Genomic DNA, 15,503 nt, shown 5'->3' with positions numbered 1-15,503 from the left:
CCCAATGCCCAATGCCCAGTTCCAATACCCAATGCCCAATACCCAATACCCAATACCCAATACACAGTGCTCCAGACGGCCGAGACGAGCGGACAGGCAAAGAACGCGCCGGCGCTGTCTTTGGCCAGGAGTCGCAAATCGAGAATGGGGAATCGCGAATCGAGAGTTTGGGCCAGGCCATGGCATTGCCAGTGCGTTCAGTTGGTTTTGTTTGGTCTGGTCTGGTCTGGTCTGGTCGGGGCTGTTCTGGGCTGAGACCCTGGCGACTGGCGTTGTGGGTATTGTCAGGTCTTACAACTAAATTCCCCTTGAGCCGAGCGCTTTACTAAGGAAATTAGTAATTGCTACTCCCATTTAGAGACATCTATGCGGGCATCTATGTACGTGTGGCATTCGCCAGATGATGACGATGACAAGTTCCCCGCTCGGAGATTGTCTGGCGATTGTCCAGCGCCCACTCACAATCGCGCACACTGGCGTCAGAGAGGGGGGAACTTTTTCTAGGCTTCCACAGAATTGAGTAGAAAAGAATACTTTAACAGATCAAACATAAAACTGCCGACCAAAAGTCTAGGAAGATCATAATGGAAATTAAGCTTGAAATCACATTTCAGTCCCAAAAATGCCACAATAGCTTACATTAGATTTGGTTCAAAAACATTGAATTGCCAATATATAGGTAGATATTGAACTTGCACTTTTTCCATTAATATTACTTATTCGAATGATTATGCAGGGACAAAAGTTGAAGTATATATTGAAACAAATCAATTACAACTTTTTTTCAACTTTAATAATTTAACTGTATCATAAGTTTACTTGTATCTGATAACAACAAAGTAATAAAGCAATTGCTAAAATTGTATGCCCTAACTTTCAATCTTTGCCCTTAGAAAATATAACAAATTTGTAATTCTCGGTGAACGTTCTTTAACCCCTTTAAGCCCACGACACTGGTTTCACCTACCAATGCCAAACTTGGTCACATTGTCTGTCATCGTTTTTGTTTGCCGCTCCGCTGTCGTTTTCACGCATTGTTAGCCAGCTAAACTGTATCTGTATCTGAATCCACACTGGCCGAGAGGAGGAAGCTTCCCTTTTGTGCCAGTATCTCACACTCGGACTTAGTCCACTATGTATGTTAGAAGGTTAATCTGTGCGGCATTACGTGGCAACTTTAGCGTGTTGTTGGGGCAAGTGTCGATAGCATAATTGCAAGCTCTTCCCAGGCCAGCGAAAAATGTAAATAAATTTCTTCGCTTACATGTCCGGGTGTTTTTTGCATGATTAATAATGCTGGAGAGGCCTGGGATCGCCGGCGGGCACCGAAAGAAGACAAAAGATTTCACTTTTCGAACTCATAATTAGCCCTGGGAGTGTAAGTATATCGGAGGTGATGGAGCGCTGGATTCTATCCATGTCATAGCTGGTGGCTGTGCGACTCCTAACCTGCACGGAAATCAATTAGGCACCGCGGCGACTGGACAGTAGAGAGTTCAGATCGATCGATCGATCATAAGTCAACAATCGATTAAAATGCGACCAGACGGGGAGATGCGAACCCAACACAAAAACATGTTAAAATTTAGGGGAAAACGGCGAATATTCGAAAAGATTGGGTGATATAAAATGTAGCGTGTCTACGAGTGACAAGAATATTTTCACTTTTGGTTTTTTTTTTTAATATTTGTGAAATCAAAAACATAAATTGATTTCTTGTGTATTTTAAGCCTTTTTGCTTTTTTATAAAATGTTAGAAATGTAAAATGGGACAAATAAACAAAAATATTAAATAAATACTTTTCAAAGGTAAACCTGAAACAATTATAAGTAAACGGATTTGCTTTATGACTAACTAAATATTGTATCTTTATTAATAAAAATTCCTTTTATCCTAACTCTGTTTGCTGTTTTAATATAACTTTAATTCTCACGCCTGCTTGAAACGTTCTCACTTTTTGGTCAACTCCTGGCGCCACTCCTTGCTCCTCATCACTCCCAACTGAACCAACTCACTGTGGAATTCTTCGCTCGTTATCGCTGGATTCGCTAGCTATTGTGCGCAATTATTGGCCAGAGAATCCACGAAACACGAAGCTTTCCCTGGGAAATCAATAAAGGAGGCAGCGTCAAAAGTTTCCGGCAACGAATCAAGCGCGGTGGCAAAGGTCAGCCGGCTCATCTCGGAGCCAGAAAAAAATAAAAAAAAAAAAAAACAGAAAAAAGCTGAATAAGCGGCCTGAAGCCAAGGAAATCGAGCGTCTGTTTGAGTGGGAAAAGGGCGAACTTGCACGCGATGCGATGCTGGCTGAGAGCTGTAAGCTTTGGGTTTTAGCCAAATGCTGCCGATGCCAATGCTGCCTTCTTTGGGTCTTTAGTGGGTCTGTAGTGCATGTCATAACCAACGGTGCATGCGCCATCTTCCGCCTTGCATAAGACCCCCGGATGGTTTCACTTTCCCGGGGTAATTAATGCCAATCGTCCGGCTAGCGGTAGCTAAAATCGTAATTTATGCTAATTTCGGTTCGCAGATCGTTTAATTGATCCGCGTTTAGATTCGATTTCGATGGCAGCCCCAGAGTTCATTGATATGCAGTTCGATTCGATTCGGTTCCATTTCCAACTCCATTCCCCGGCCAATGTTGTTGACCGCGAATCAAAGTCGCTTACTTGTTGGACTGGCATACAAAGTACGCTTTCAACACGACGACGGCCTTTTCGTACGTTTTTGTGGGTAATGTTTTGTGCCCCTCAATTGGGTAATTCGGGGGGTGAATGGGGCGGCACGGGACTTATGGCGTTATGAAAGCGTTACAAATCTTCGCTTTGAATACGACACTCCACTCGAGTCGAGTCGAGTCCAGTCCAGTCCAGTCCAAGTCCACTTCAGATGGGGCCGCTGTTTGTGTACGTGATAAGGCAATGATGATGACGACCCATCGTCATAGACCAAATCGCGTCTCATTAACATTTCGGCCATAATCGATTCAGTTTTTACTGGCCTGTTTTACATCTAATTTATGTGCATGTAGCAGTGTCGCTCGGCCAAATGATATCATGATGAACGGCCCACGTCTTGGGGGCGATCCGATTCTTAGAAATTCGTAATTGGCCCGGAGATGAAAGCGCCCCAAACAGAGCGAAACGGGCGAAACTATCGGCCAATACATCAATTTAATGACTTCATTGAGAGCCTTAAGACCGAACCCCAAAAAAGAAGAGCCCGAAATCCATTTGGGTTTGCGGCACTTCCAGCTTCCCAGAGTTTGCCGTTTACCTGTTTCCCAGGGCGTCGAGTTGCACCTGCTTTTTGGCCCGGCGACACTTGATATCCCCCAGAAAGGTCAGCGTTTGAACTCTGGGGCTCGAAAGAAAAAAAACCAAATTAAGCCAAACGAGCGTGTCAAATGCCGCCGATTTGCGGGGTAAGGAGCCAAAAGTAAACCCAATTGAGACCCAAGTACTTCCGCAGCGGTCTATGAAGTGTCGTATGCCATTTACCGTTCCGAACCGATCCGATTCAATTCAATATGTTTTGATTCAATTCCCGCGATCCGACTTCCGCCGAAGAGCCTCAATGCCAGTCGCTGATGTTTGTGCTTTTAAATCAAATGCGACCAAATCAAATAATTTGTTAACACTGCCGCTTAAGTCAACATTTAAACAATCAGCGATCGACGGCGCTTTCAGGCCGGTTGCGCCACAGACATTGACAGACATTGATTTTTAGAGCCATTTTGTGAGTCTTGCCCGGCTTTTGTTTGGCTGTTGAACCCCCATGGGCAATTAAAGCTGCACGATGCCAAAGTGAATGTGCGGCGAGCTGCGAAGATCGCCTCGCACTTCCATTCGATCGCGTAAGGTCACCAGGGAGTGGGTTATAGGAATCAAGCTGATTCCAATGAATCGGGAAGAAAATGTGTGATTTAACACAATCCTTAGTTAAGGCATTACAAAAACTCGGTTGGAATATGATATATGATCTTTGATTAGTTATAAATTTCGACATACTGGTTAATACAATGCAGACACAGCTTTACCCAGTTTATTTTATTGTTTTTTTTTTTAAATTGCCAATAATCAACGCGAATTCTAAAGCAGAAGACAAATAAACGATGACATTGACATTGCCCGATTTTTATATAACTCTTATTTTTCTACCGTTAGTTCACATTAGATGGAAAACAACCGAGTGGGTGGTGAAGTACAAAGAAAATAGTTTCAGATCAGCTAAACACTTGTCAGTGTAAAAGTTCACACCAATCGTGGTAACAAAACTGACCTAAATAAAAGAAAAGCCAGACGTGGCTGTACGTAAATTACGTAAATTTTATTATATTGGTTTTTTATGCATTTGCCAAGATTTTTATGTTAGAAAACAAACGACAGAGTCGAATATTATAACAAACGTAATAACCTCAGACACCAGACTTATCTAAGAAGCAATACATGCTTGTTGGTGCTAAGCAAACAGCTGCATTAGTTCCGAGAATGAACTCTCTGGCGGCGACGGTCTTTGATCTCGGTGACTAATTACTGAACCCGCGTCGCGACGTAGGTGTACGTGTTAAAAGCCGGACACGGACACTGACTCAAAGCAGGAAGCTCCCCGGGTCACCAGCGAAATCGAATACAAATTAAATACAGAAAATCGAAATGCTGGCATCGCCTTATGCACAAATACAAATCATCCTTGACGCATGCACACCAAAAACGGCAGCCCGAAAACAAAAAAAAAAAAAACGACGAACAAAATATTGGAGAGCTGGAAACTGAAAACTGAAAACAAGATAATACGGAGGCAACGCAACTCCCAAAAACGAAAATGAAACAAGCCGTAGGACTGCATACAAGGCATGGCTGTAGACCTTTTTTGGCCACATCAACAAAAGCGGCTTTTTGAGAATTTTCAATTTTTTCAACCGCCAAACAACCCCCCACCCTGAGTGCGTCCCTCCTGATCGTTTTGGCTTCGTTTAAATTGACGTTTATTTCCAGACGACGGCGGTCGAAACTTTCGAATTTTTGGGCTTTAATGAGGAGTCGAGTTAATTTGGCCGGGCATTTGAAGAGGCTCACGAGGCATTCGGGATCCTGAGCTGCAGCTAACAAAACGAGAACGAGGTGTTTACCAAGGCACCTACAGGGACACACCAATATATATATATATTTATATATATATACGTACAATAAACAACATATATTTAACCAGCTTTGGGCATCCAGATCCAAGTGACGTCATGGGCCTGGCATTGGCATTGGCATTGAAACTCAAGGTTGGTTTGGTCAAATCTTTGGGGTAATAAAACGTCTCCCACGCACAATAAAAAAATATAAATAAATTAGAACTGGCAAAGCGACTTTAGTCCGAGGGATTTTCCTCCTCAACTTGGATTTCCTTCCACAGCAGAAACGGCTGCGAAATGTATCTGGAATGCTTGGGATATAGATTGGACAGCGCCAGCAGATCTCCTGCCACCACGATGAAGATCTGCGTATAGCGCACCGATGGGAGGCCAAAAAACCAGGCCAACGTCTTCTTCGAATCCATTTTTTCTAGTTTTATCTCTGGACTGTAGAATATATCTGCTTCGAGACTGCTTCGGAATGAGCACTAACTCCCTGGCGATAAGGTTTTTGATTCTGATACGTTAATGAATAACGAATAGCTTTGAACCTGAATTCAAATGTGCCGATGCTGGCCAATTACTTATGTATATTTTGCCAAAAAACCACACAACACCCATAAATATAAAATTCCAAATCGAATTAAAGCCAAAGCTAATGTAAATTTCGCATTTGCAATGCTAATTCGTAAGAACAAATGTATAGATTTCTGAGAGTAAGACGATTTCATAGATTCTCGTTTTGAAAACGCTTAAACTTTCACTCGACTCGTCCGTCATCATTGAAAAATGTTTGCTTTCGGTTGAGCGAGGCCTTCAGAACTCTATTTCCGCCCAAAACAATAAAGACGCTCGCATTTGCGGACTCGGTCGAGTTTTTATTAACATTAGAATTGGCTATTGCTTATTAATTTGCATCTCCATTCAAAAGACCCGCCGAAGGTTGTTAAGTATATTTGTAATGTTAATGCTGCCCGGGAAAAGAGAAGCCCAGAGAAATAGTGAAATAGCGAAAGAAAGTAGACGGCGAAAGATCTTCTTGGCTGAACTCGACCGAAATGACTTCCAATTAACCAGATCGGGCGAAAGGTTGAGCGGATCAATCAGAAACTTCAACTATAGCTCTGACTCACAGTCGGCGCTAATGCGTTGGCCGACTCTATTCTATATACGGATATGGAACAGTCACACACACCCACGAAAGTGTGTAACTGGGACACCTTTCGGGGGTCGTAAAGCCCACTGCAGATCGCTATTGCGATTGCGATCCGCTGCGAGGCTGAATTATTCAAGACTGTCGCTGGAAGAATCGCACAGAAGCTTGGATTTTAGTATGGATAGTCCGGAGTTCCGATTCGGCGGCTTAGAATATAGATTCGGTTATCAGAGCAAAAGCATCTACGGCGTTAGCTGGCGGTTTAGGGTGGTTCTACTGTACAAAACGATCGTCGACTCACCTCAAAACAGCATTCCTCGTGCGTTAGTGTGGGGGAGAACAAACGATTTTGCAGTTCTTAGTAATTTGCGCAGTTCTAATTACGTTTATTTTGTATTGGATGTGGGTTCGTTTTTGCGGCTTTTGTTCCCCGTTTTTTGTTATTATTTCACTTGTCAAGTGTCGTCGCGAAAATTTGCTTATTTGCAATTTATATTATTCGCTTTAAAGGCTGTCGAAGTTGGAGTTTTGGTATGCACGTCAAATTTTAATTAGTCGAAAAAACGTTTGCACAATTTAGCGAAAATTTATCACGATTTGTGTTTTGAGATTTTGTGTCGTTTTTGCGTGGGTTTCGCTGAACGGTTGAATGGACGTGACGATGGTCGTTGCTTGTGTTAACTTTATGTGGTATTGGCAGGGAGGATCGAACGATATATCCTCAGTGGCAGATGGGCGCTGGCCAGTTCGTTTGTTTTTTATATTTTGTAATTATTTACTGTTGGTAATTGCGAACGCGACGCAGTTTCGATTGCTTGCACAGCTGAATCGCGAGCTTTTCTCCGACCCAAGTGATCGCGAGTACGTCTGAGAGCCGACTGAAGCCCAGATCCAGCGTTTTGGCCAAGATCGACGCCAAAGCTCGGCGCAGAGAGCCCCAAAGCGAGGGAGAGGACTGAGAGAGAGAGAGCGAGAGTTTGAGTCGTGGTAACAAGTGGCGCAGCAACAAGTAGCCGGTGTTTGCGAAGAGCGATCGAGAGCAAGTTCGTGTTCTGAAGTCTTTCGTTTCGCGAATATGAATCAAATCAAGGTTTGAGTACTCACTCGAAAACAAGTGAAACCAGATCGCCCAAACATTCTTGGGATGTTTTCCTACGCGTTGGCCAATATGAAAATGATGTTCCTGCCTGTTCCGTTTGTCAACCAGTTTCCACTAGCTTCTGTTCGGTGACCCTCTACCAGGTGCTCCTCCGCCCTCTCCCCTCAGGGCCACTCCCACTCATCAATCACTAGTCATTAAAGCCGAGCACTAATTAATTCATCTTCTAGATTCGATCGAGCAAGGCGCTAATCCCAGGCCACAAAAGTAAACAAAGCGTAAAATAAGTCCAGAACTTAACGCTGGAATATCTTTTAGCCGAAACTACAGTGCCACTTCTGTCTTTCGATTTTCCAATGTGCTCTCAGGCAACTTACACTTCCCTAAGTCGATTTTATTCAGAAAAGTGTTGAGTGACTCAAGAATAACAAAAAAAAAATAATACAAGATCTTATTGTTAAAGGCTTTTATAAAACTTTTAAGAAAATTTTTACAATTTTTGATAAACTCTGATAGAATACTTTAAGAACTTGGTTGGTTTTACTTCTTGAAGCCCCTCTGTATTCACATGTTCATACATTTACGCGTTTATAGCCACACACTTGAATATTTGAATATCACAGTAATTAATCAAAAAGTCAGAGAAGTAAGCAGCACATACAAATAAATCATCGATCGTCATCGTCGGTCAAGAAACTATAAAGCACGTCCACTCTACCCCTTCAACCCGTACCCCTCTTCCAAATCAAGGAAACCCATTTCGTTTAAATAAAGTTGTCAACCCACGATACTGGCGTGTGAAGCGCTCTTTGGCTATACACAAAAAAAATTAAAGAAACATTGAAAAAAATGCTTTTATAGGATCTGCGGATTGAATTAAAAGCATATCGCTCATACGTACCGTTGACTTTGATCAAGAAATGCGTATTTCACAAACTTTATGGGTACCTCGTGAGTATTGGTTGAAATAATTTTACAGTGATACAAGTAAAGAAACGGATGAAGCAAAACCGATAGTATGTTTCGAAACTGCTCCTAGAAATTTAACAAATATTCGCTCAAACCTTAAATGTAAATTCTTTCTTAAAAAACTGAATTTTAATCATCTTTTGACTTTTAAAATAAAATGAAGTCTCGGAAAAAAAACATTTCTATCAGTGTAATTTTCCCCAATTGCCAAGTGCTCGTTTTGCATTCCACTTTCGAGTGTTTAATTGTGCGCCGAATAACGGTAACCAAACCGAAGGCCAGAGAATTCATGGAACCCCTGGCTCTTCCAGCCCCATTAAAACGCATTTTATGAATGAAAAGCGGGATGCGAAAAGCTCGACGTCTCCCCTGAGCTTTGCTTTAAGCCTCTGGGGAGCTTTGTGGAGGAAACCCGAAAAGTGCGCCGAGCTTGCGAAAAACACATTTTCACCAAGCACATTTTCCATTCTGTTTGTTGTTCTCGCTGAGTGCGGTTTGCATTTTATTTCTTACGTGTTTGTAGGCTTTATTGATCAATTATAGTTTGCCAAGTTGGTTGCCTTTCTAAACAGTATAAGTAGCAAATTTAGGATAACAGAGATTGATTGTTGCATTGGTATTCATAACCGAATGTTAAACCAAAAATGTGCGAATGGCATCATTTGGCCAGGCCAAAAAGTGAAGCCCCCTGTGATATAAGCTGGTCACAATGGCCATAAAAAGCTCTCCGACAAGCGAATACGAGCTTTCGTCCCGTTAGTCGCGCCATCAGCTGACCTGGAGCAACAACAACCTGTGCGGGGCAACAAAGATAGGCGCTAATTTTATCCAAAGTTCATGGTCATCCTCCTGGAGCGGAGAGGGACTCCATATTGGCTGAAACTTGCATCCTAAAATGGCCCTTATTCGGTGCTGCTTTGAGCCTCCGGAACTGCCGGAGTTCTTTGACAGCTTCGTACAGAAATGCACGGATCCAAGCTGTAAGTATAAGCATCCTAAGATCTAACGCATTCCTTTTTCCTAGATACCGGTTACAAATATTTTTTAAATTTATTATTTTGTTCAAGGCAAAAATTGTTAGTCTTCTTTGAATCATATAATGAGTTATTTAGTTTAAAACTCAATGATTTCTTTTTTTAATTAATTATTTACTTATTTTATGTGATGGAGTTGTTATTTTTAAATGAAATAGAGGGGCTTATCATTAAAATTTAAAAAATTTTAGAATATGAAACCACAAACCTTTATGCTTTCCAAAATGGTTTCTTTTAGAAAAGCTATGGACCTAAAAGTGCTGGCTTTAACTTATTTTTCTACTAAACCATTTTTGGTAACATTAGAAAGGGGTTACACAGTTTAGCTTTTTATATAATACCATTATATAATCAGAATTTCAATCTTTTACCTGGGTAGGCTTCTGAATTTAACGACAAAATACAGAATTATAGAGTTTAATTACTTGTTAAGGGCTTAGCAATTAATGGCATTTGTTGTTTAAACGAAATTGTTGTGAGCCCAAAGTTCAAAATGAGAAATATTTAAATTCAAAAACGGAAACTTTTGATGTTTTTATATTAGAAATGTTAGTGCTTATATGTAAGTGACTTATCTCATGTATATCACCAGACACTTTAAATATACTTGTATAAAATTTGGAATAAAAAACATTTTTAAGCAGTAACTTTAAAAAATTCCAAAACAATTTTTAAAAGCGAACAGTGGGCCTAACTCGTGAGATAGCAGTTAAAATGTAAAAGTAAAAGTATGGCAGTTTATCCACACCCCAATCCAAGCGGTATTTGCATGCCCTCCTCGCATGGTCACACTGCTTGCCTATCGATAAGTCGGCCGAGAGTGTCTCACCCACAATAGGAAAACAAAAGAAAAGTGATTGCCTGTGCTCTTTTATCGCAGCGTTTTATTATCTAATGCCGCGATAAGGGCCCCAAGACGCCAAAATGCCTGGTAAGCGGTCGTGGGCACAGGTGGAATTCGCTTGGCGTGCCACGGACCATTCAACCAGATGACCTCGCCACCAGTCAGTCAGTCAATGGGAATTGCTAGCAATGACGACACCGACAAATCGATGGACGACTGGCCTGGAGTTGGGTGTCGTGTTCTAAATGGGGGCCGGATGGGCGCTAGCGGAAGCCACCAGCCAGCGGGCGATGAGCCGTCCAATCACTCAAACAGCGAAACTATAGTCCACTAGAGCAATTATCGCGATAAGATTAAGCGGAAAATGGTGGTCGCACCCAGTCGACCCGAGTCGGTTTTCACACTTCGACCACCACCACCACCACCGCCAGTTCTAACACCATCATTTTCGCCAGCGGAGCGGTGGCGCCATGTTTACCTACCGCTGCATCCACGTCTGCCTGCCCAATCCCTCTAACCGCTGTGCCTTTCCCTACGCTCTTCTAGGCTGCTGCGGATGCTGCTCGGCGCTCAGGCCGCGCTACAAGCGCCTGGTGGACAACATTTTCCCGGTGAATCCGGAGGACGGACTGGTCAAGTCTAACATGGAGAAGCTAACCTTCTACTCACTGAGCTCGCCGGACAAGCTGGACCGCATTGGCGAGTACCTGTACCAGAAGGCCACCAAGGACATAAATAGGAAGCGCTACAAGTATGTTGTGGTAGTAGATAGTTGGCTATGAAATCATCTAATTTGTGTTATCCCCAGGCTGGCCGAGATCGCCATGGAGGCCATGGACCTGCTGCTGCAGGCCTGTCATGCCCAGACCACGCTCAATCTGTTTGTGGAATCGTTCCTGCGTATGGTGCAAAAGCTGCTAGAGGACTCGAACCCCAACCTCAAGATAATGGCCACGAATTCGGTAGAATCCCACCCTAAATGGCCCCAAAATAGGCTCTAATCCCGCCCCTTTTCTTCTAGTTTGTGAAGTTTGCCAACATCAACGAGGACACACCATCCTACCATCGACGGTACGACTTCTTCATCTCGAAGTTCTCCTCGATGTGCCACAGCGATGCGGCCAGCATGCGGGACAGTCTGCGTCTGGCGGGTATCAAGGGCTTGCAGGGCGTGATCCGGAAAACAGTGTCCGACGATCTGGTGGAGAACATCTGGGCGGCGGAGCACATGGAGAAGATTGTGCCCTCGCTGCTGTTCAATATGCAGGTGGGTGCCAAGATGGCTTTGCGTCCTCGCAAGCTGTTCGGAGATGGATGCAGCCATCCATCCCAGTTGTCTGACCCATTGGCCTATTGTTGTACTAATTTCGATGTATTTTGCATTTCGTTTTCGTGTATTTTGTTAATGCAAACCAAACCCAAACCAACCACAACACAACCAACACACAACAACAACCAAACAGTTTTGTGTAAACGTTATGTTCGTGAAGAAAAATTTACTGGCGGTAATAATCGACTCGAATTGTTCCATTACATAACTAACCATATTACATAGTGAACGCTGATTAGTCACTAAGACCGTCTTGAGAGAATGTGATACTAATGTATTTTTTGTTGCCACAGTCCGGGGATCTCACGCCCGTAGAGGACGCCACCAATGTGACGCCGCCGGTGCTGGCCGAAGAGGTGCTCCGGGAGCTGGTGGGCCGAGCCTCCTTTGGACACATTCGCAGCGTACTCAAGCCGCTGCTGACGTAAGTAGTGCACGCGGAAGCAACGCCACCGGTTGCTTATCAGGGGCTTACCTTCCTGATTTACAGCCACCTGGACCGACATGAGCTGTGGGTGCCCAACACCTTTGCGATTCACACGTTCCGCATCGTGATGATCTCCATACAGCCGCAGTACTCGTACACCGTGGTGGAGACGCTGATGCAGCACCTGGACAACAACTTCAAGTCATCGCCCAAGACGCGCACCTCGCTGGCCGTCGTTCTGTCGAAGATCATCGCCATAGCAGCGGGCGAGAGTGTGGGGCCCTCGGCCCTGGACATCATCAACAACTTGCTGACCCACCTGCGGACCAGCGTGAGCGCAACCAGCGAGATCACGCCCGAGGAGTCGCAGTACCAGGAGGCGCTGATCAACGCGCTGGGCGAGTTTGCAAACCACCATCCCGACTATCAAAAGATCGAGATCATGCTGTTCATCATGAACACGGTGCCGGATCTGTCCAAGAAGAGCAAGGGCGATCAGATGCTGCAGAACATCCTGCTGAAGTCGCTGCTCAAGGTGGGCACCCAGTACAGCACCGTCTCCTTCGAGAAGGCCTTCCCCGCCTCCTTCCTGCAGCCGTTGCTCAAGATGGCACGCGCTCCACACGATCCCACTCGCATGGTTGTGATGCAGATCTTGCAGGCCCTGCTCGATCGCCACCAGAACGAGCAGGTGCTCAGCAGCGTCAGCGTGAAGTCTTACCCGGCGCTCTCCCAGGAGCCGCCCTCGCGCTCCGACATCATCTTCACGCACAAGTACGGCGCCGACATCATGCATGCGCTGATCGACTCCATGGCGCTGTCGGATCGAGTTGACGCCCTGTCCTCCAGCTTCAACACCGCCGCCCTGCTCATCGTGGAGATGTCGTGCAACGAGACCGTGCAGGAGTTCCTTTTGTTTATCCTTGGGTAAGATTGCTTCGATGGTACTTTACGATTACGATTTACTAATCCATTGGTCTTGCCTCCTGCATCTGCAGCATCCAGCAGGTGGCCAACACTGCGGACACCCTGGGAATAGTGCACAAGTGCAGCCTGCACGCTATCTCCATTGGCCTGTTGGTGCTTATCTCGCGGGTGAGCGGCATCAACAACCTGCTGGAGTACGCCCAAAAGATCGTTGACGCACGGCGCGAGGAGGCCACCCACTATCTACCGCCGTTGCTGGAGCCCAAGAAGATGTCCGGAAAGAACTTAAATCTGTCCCTGCCGCATCTTGCCATTGACAAGTTGGCGCTGGGCGAGTGCCTGCAGAACGCTGGCATGGATGCGCAGCGCCTGAACACAGGTGCTCCGTACGCGCTCAACCAGACCGATCATCCCGGACACCGCCACTCCTGGGTGGAGTCGGTGAGCAACCAGCTGACGCAGCGCAACAGCTCGGCGGACCTGACCGTCTACAACGGCGATGGAGACAGCGTGAGCAGCTCGCCGGGCGTGTGCAAGAAGCTCCTGGCGCCGGAGTTCAATTTCGATGCAATGAAGCGGGCTCTGGCCGAGCCGACTGAAGCTATCAAGCGGGAGCAGCGCGAGCGCCAGATGCAGATCGTTCGCACCTTCCGCGAGGGCGAGTTCGACGATCTGATAAGACGCACAGAACCCAAGGTATGTAGGGTCATGAGATTCTGCTAGTATTCCTTTTATTTTACATTCAAACGAACAAATTTCACTTATATGAATACGGCTTTGGGCTTTATCATCATTTGAACGAAGGTCAGCGAGCCCTTGTTGGTCACAAAAGAACCCCAATAAATTCCACCTGAGCTACCTTCTGGTATCTGTCCGCCCTTGTAGTAATTTCCGTTGAGCATGCTATGATTAAAAAAGTTACAATTTAAAAAGGATGCCCATCGGTTGCTTTTATATTATATAAATATATATATACCTTAATATACAGCTTCTGTCTTCCCACCAACCACCAATAGGAGTTCTTCCACACTGGTGACCCCGATCGAATGTGGAGAAATTATTTTCAGTAAGCTGTGTTAGATAGTCTCCTGCGGTTCCAGAATACTTGCCAACCGCGTTTAGCTTGTAGGATTCATTCGCGCTGCCAATACAAAAATCGTCATAATGAGCGTACCTAGAAATTCCGTCAGCATTGCGAAGCTGTATGTAAAGTTCGTGGGGTTGTGCTTGGGTCATCAAGTAAAGCTTCTCGAGTCCAATGAAGAACTCTTGGCTTACATCGCCGAACCCATCCTTGTACTCCTCCCAGCCGCGAGTAAAGTTAACAGATCCGTCAAAGCGTCTTTGAATAACAGTCCATCCTGGTGTTGATGATATGCACGGCACTTCAAATGGGTCTACTCCACGTAGGCTTACCTTGTAAATGCCATTCGGTCGTCCACTTGGGCAAAATTCTGGTAAACTCTCATCGCGTTTATTCAGATTCTTCAGCTGCTCATTTACTTCAGAGATTAAACTTATTTGACTTCTCAGGTCTTCAATTTGTTTGTCCTTTTCTATGATTTCGTTTTTCTTGTCATTTAGTTGTGTTTCAATATTGTTCAGAGGAATTTCATTGAGATTCTCATCCCGCTTATTGTGAGACTTAAGATGTTCATTTACTTCAGAGATAAATCTTATTTGACTTCTCATGTCTTGAATTTGTTTGTCTTTTTCTATGATTTCTGCTTTGACATTGTTCAGTAGAATTTTCATATCGTTGCATAGTTTTGCATCTCTTAGATTTTTAACTAAGGGATCGATAAGGGGCTGAAAAGTCGAAAAACAATAAGCGTTGCACTGCTCATTGATGGTCGATGATTTGGCAGTGCTCGATAGTCCTCCTTGCAGCAAAATACAGAGGACTATTACCTCAAAAACTGGCGCACTTAATTTAAACATTACTTTCACGCTGTCGTCTTAGAACTGTACTGATTATGAGTCGATGCTACTTTTGATTTTTGGTTCTTGAGCGTGATAATGATTGTCATTAAATTATTGTAGTATTTAAAAATGTATGTACATTTTTGTCGTTTGTTTTTCGCATTAAATATTTGATAGGCTAAAAAAACCAATGATTCACGAATGCGACAATTCTTACGTATTATTATAAAACTAAAGTAATTTTATCCCTGTTGAAATTGTAATTTCGTTGTTTTTTTTTCTATTTTCAGCACGATCTTATCCAGAACCGCCTGAACGAGCTATTTAACTCGCTGGCCGTGGAGCGACAGATCACGCAGAGCGACACCAAGGCCGCCAGCTTGCAAGCTAGCAACGAGAAGCCCATCTACGAAACCAACTTTCCCGAACTCTTTTACTACTAAACACGTATTCCTCGATCCGGAAATACTTTCCGGCGAATATTCTATACTCAATTCACGTTTATCGATAGCCCTAATTGCGAATTTGTTTGGTGTCTGTAAGGAAGTAGTTAAATTTAATTAAATTTTCCGTTGTTAAATGCAAACAATTCAATTGTTAAACCAACCTGGGATATGTACTTTGAATTAATTGTTATACAAATAAAATATATGTATACAAATATCTGT

The 15,503-nt window shown here is 44.1% G+C and overlaps 5 protein-coding genes across 11 annotated transcripts in view; 1 reads left to right on the top strand and 4 right to left on the bottom strand.

The window, feature by feature from the left end:
• The window catches only part of LOC128256846 (zinc finger CCCH domain-containing protein 13), a 28,213-nt gene extending 21,041 nt beyond the window's left edge, over positions 1–7,172 (bottom strand). Inside the window, exon 1 of the mRNA XM_052987522.1 lies at positions 6,584–7,172. The gene's annotated coding sequence lies outside the window, so the exon portion shown is untranslated. The remainder of the gene's footprint in view (positions 1–6,583) is intronic.
• On the bottom strand, positions 5,003–6,567 carry LOC128256859 (uncharacterized). Of its 4 annotated transcripts, none has more exons than XM_052987549.1 (2): positions 5,189–6,567; positions 5,003–5,105 (listed from the first exon to the last, which is right to left on the bottom strand). In XM_052987549.1, the coding sequence occupies exon 1, from the start codon at positions 5,549–5,551 to the stop codon at positions 5,363–5,365; it is 189 nt and encodes a 62-aa protein (XP_052843509.1). In that variant the 5' UTR covers positions 5,552–6,567; the 3' UTR covers positions 5,003–5,105; positions 5,189–5,362. The 4 variants fall into 4 exon arrangements, with proteins under 4 accessions (XP_052843509.1, XP_052843511.1, XP_052843510.1 ...); XM_052987551.1 differs by having other exon boundaries at positions 5,003–5,140; positions 5,199–6,567; XM_052987550.1 differs by having other exon boundaries at positions 5,008–5,140.
• LOC128256851 (phenoloxidase-activating factor 2-like) overlaps positions 5,005–15,503 on the bottom strand; it is a 50,762-nt gene continuing 40,263 nt past the window's right edge. Inside the window, exon 3 of the transcript XR_008267820.1 lies at positions 5,005–5,014. The gene's annotated coding sequence lies outside the window, so the exon portion shown is untranslated. The remainder of the gene's footprint in view (positions 5,015–15,503) is intronic.
• LOC128256847 (protein EFR3 homolog cmp44E) lies at positions 8,818–15,496 on the top strand. Of its 4 annotated transcripts, none has more exons than XM_052987523.1 (9): positions 8,818–9,330; positions 10,775–10,979; positions 11,037–11,190; positions 11,250–11,495; positions 11,692–11,733; positions 11,852–11,982; positions 12,049–12,912; positions 12,984–13,608; positions 15,126–15,496. In XM_052987523.1, exons 1-9 carry the CDS (start codon positions 9,246–9,248, stop codon positions 15,276–15,278), a joined length of 2,505 nt encoding a protein of 834 aa, XP_052843483.1. In that variant the 5' UTR covers positions 8,818–9,245; the 3' UTR covers positions 15,279–15,496. The 4 variants fall into 4 exon arrangements, with proteins under 4 accessions (XP_052843483.1, XP_052843484.1, XP_052843485.1 ...); XM_052987525.1 differs by lacking the exon at positions 8,818–9,330 and adding an exon at positions 9,916–9,946; XM_052987526.1 differs by lacking the exon at positions 8,818–9,330 and adding an exon at positions 10,159–10,315.
• LOC128256856 (fibroleukin-like) lies at positions 13,627–14,927 on the bottom strand. The gene is made up of 2 exons (XM_052987546.1): positions 13,889–14,927; positions 13,627–13,815 (listed from the first exon to the last, which is right to left on the bottom strand). The coding sequence occupies exons 1-2, from the start codon at positions 14,851–14,853 to the stop codon at positions 13,674–13,676; spliced, it is 1,107 nt and encodes a 368-aa protein (XP_052843506.1). The 5' UTR covers positions 14,854–14,927; the 3' UTR covers positions 13,627–13,673.

Source organism: Drosophila gunungcola, assembly GCF_025200985.1.
Source record: "Drosophila gunungcola strain Sukarami chromosome 2R unlocalized genomic scaffold, Dgunungcola_SK_2 000030F, whole genome shotgun sequence".
In the NCBI taxonomy this organism is placed as follows: domain Eukaryota; kingdom Metazoa; phylum Arthropoda; class Insecta; order Diptera; family Drosophilidae; genus Drosophila; species Drosophila gunungcola.
Note: the sequence above shows the minus strand (reverse complement) of the source record. Positions and strands in the feature narration are given on the sequence as shown.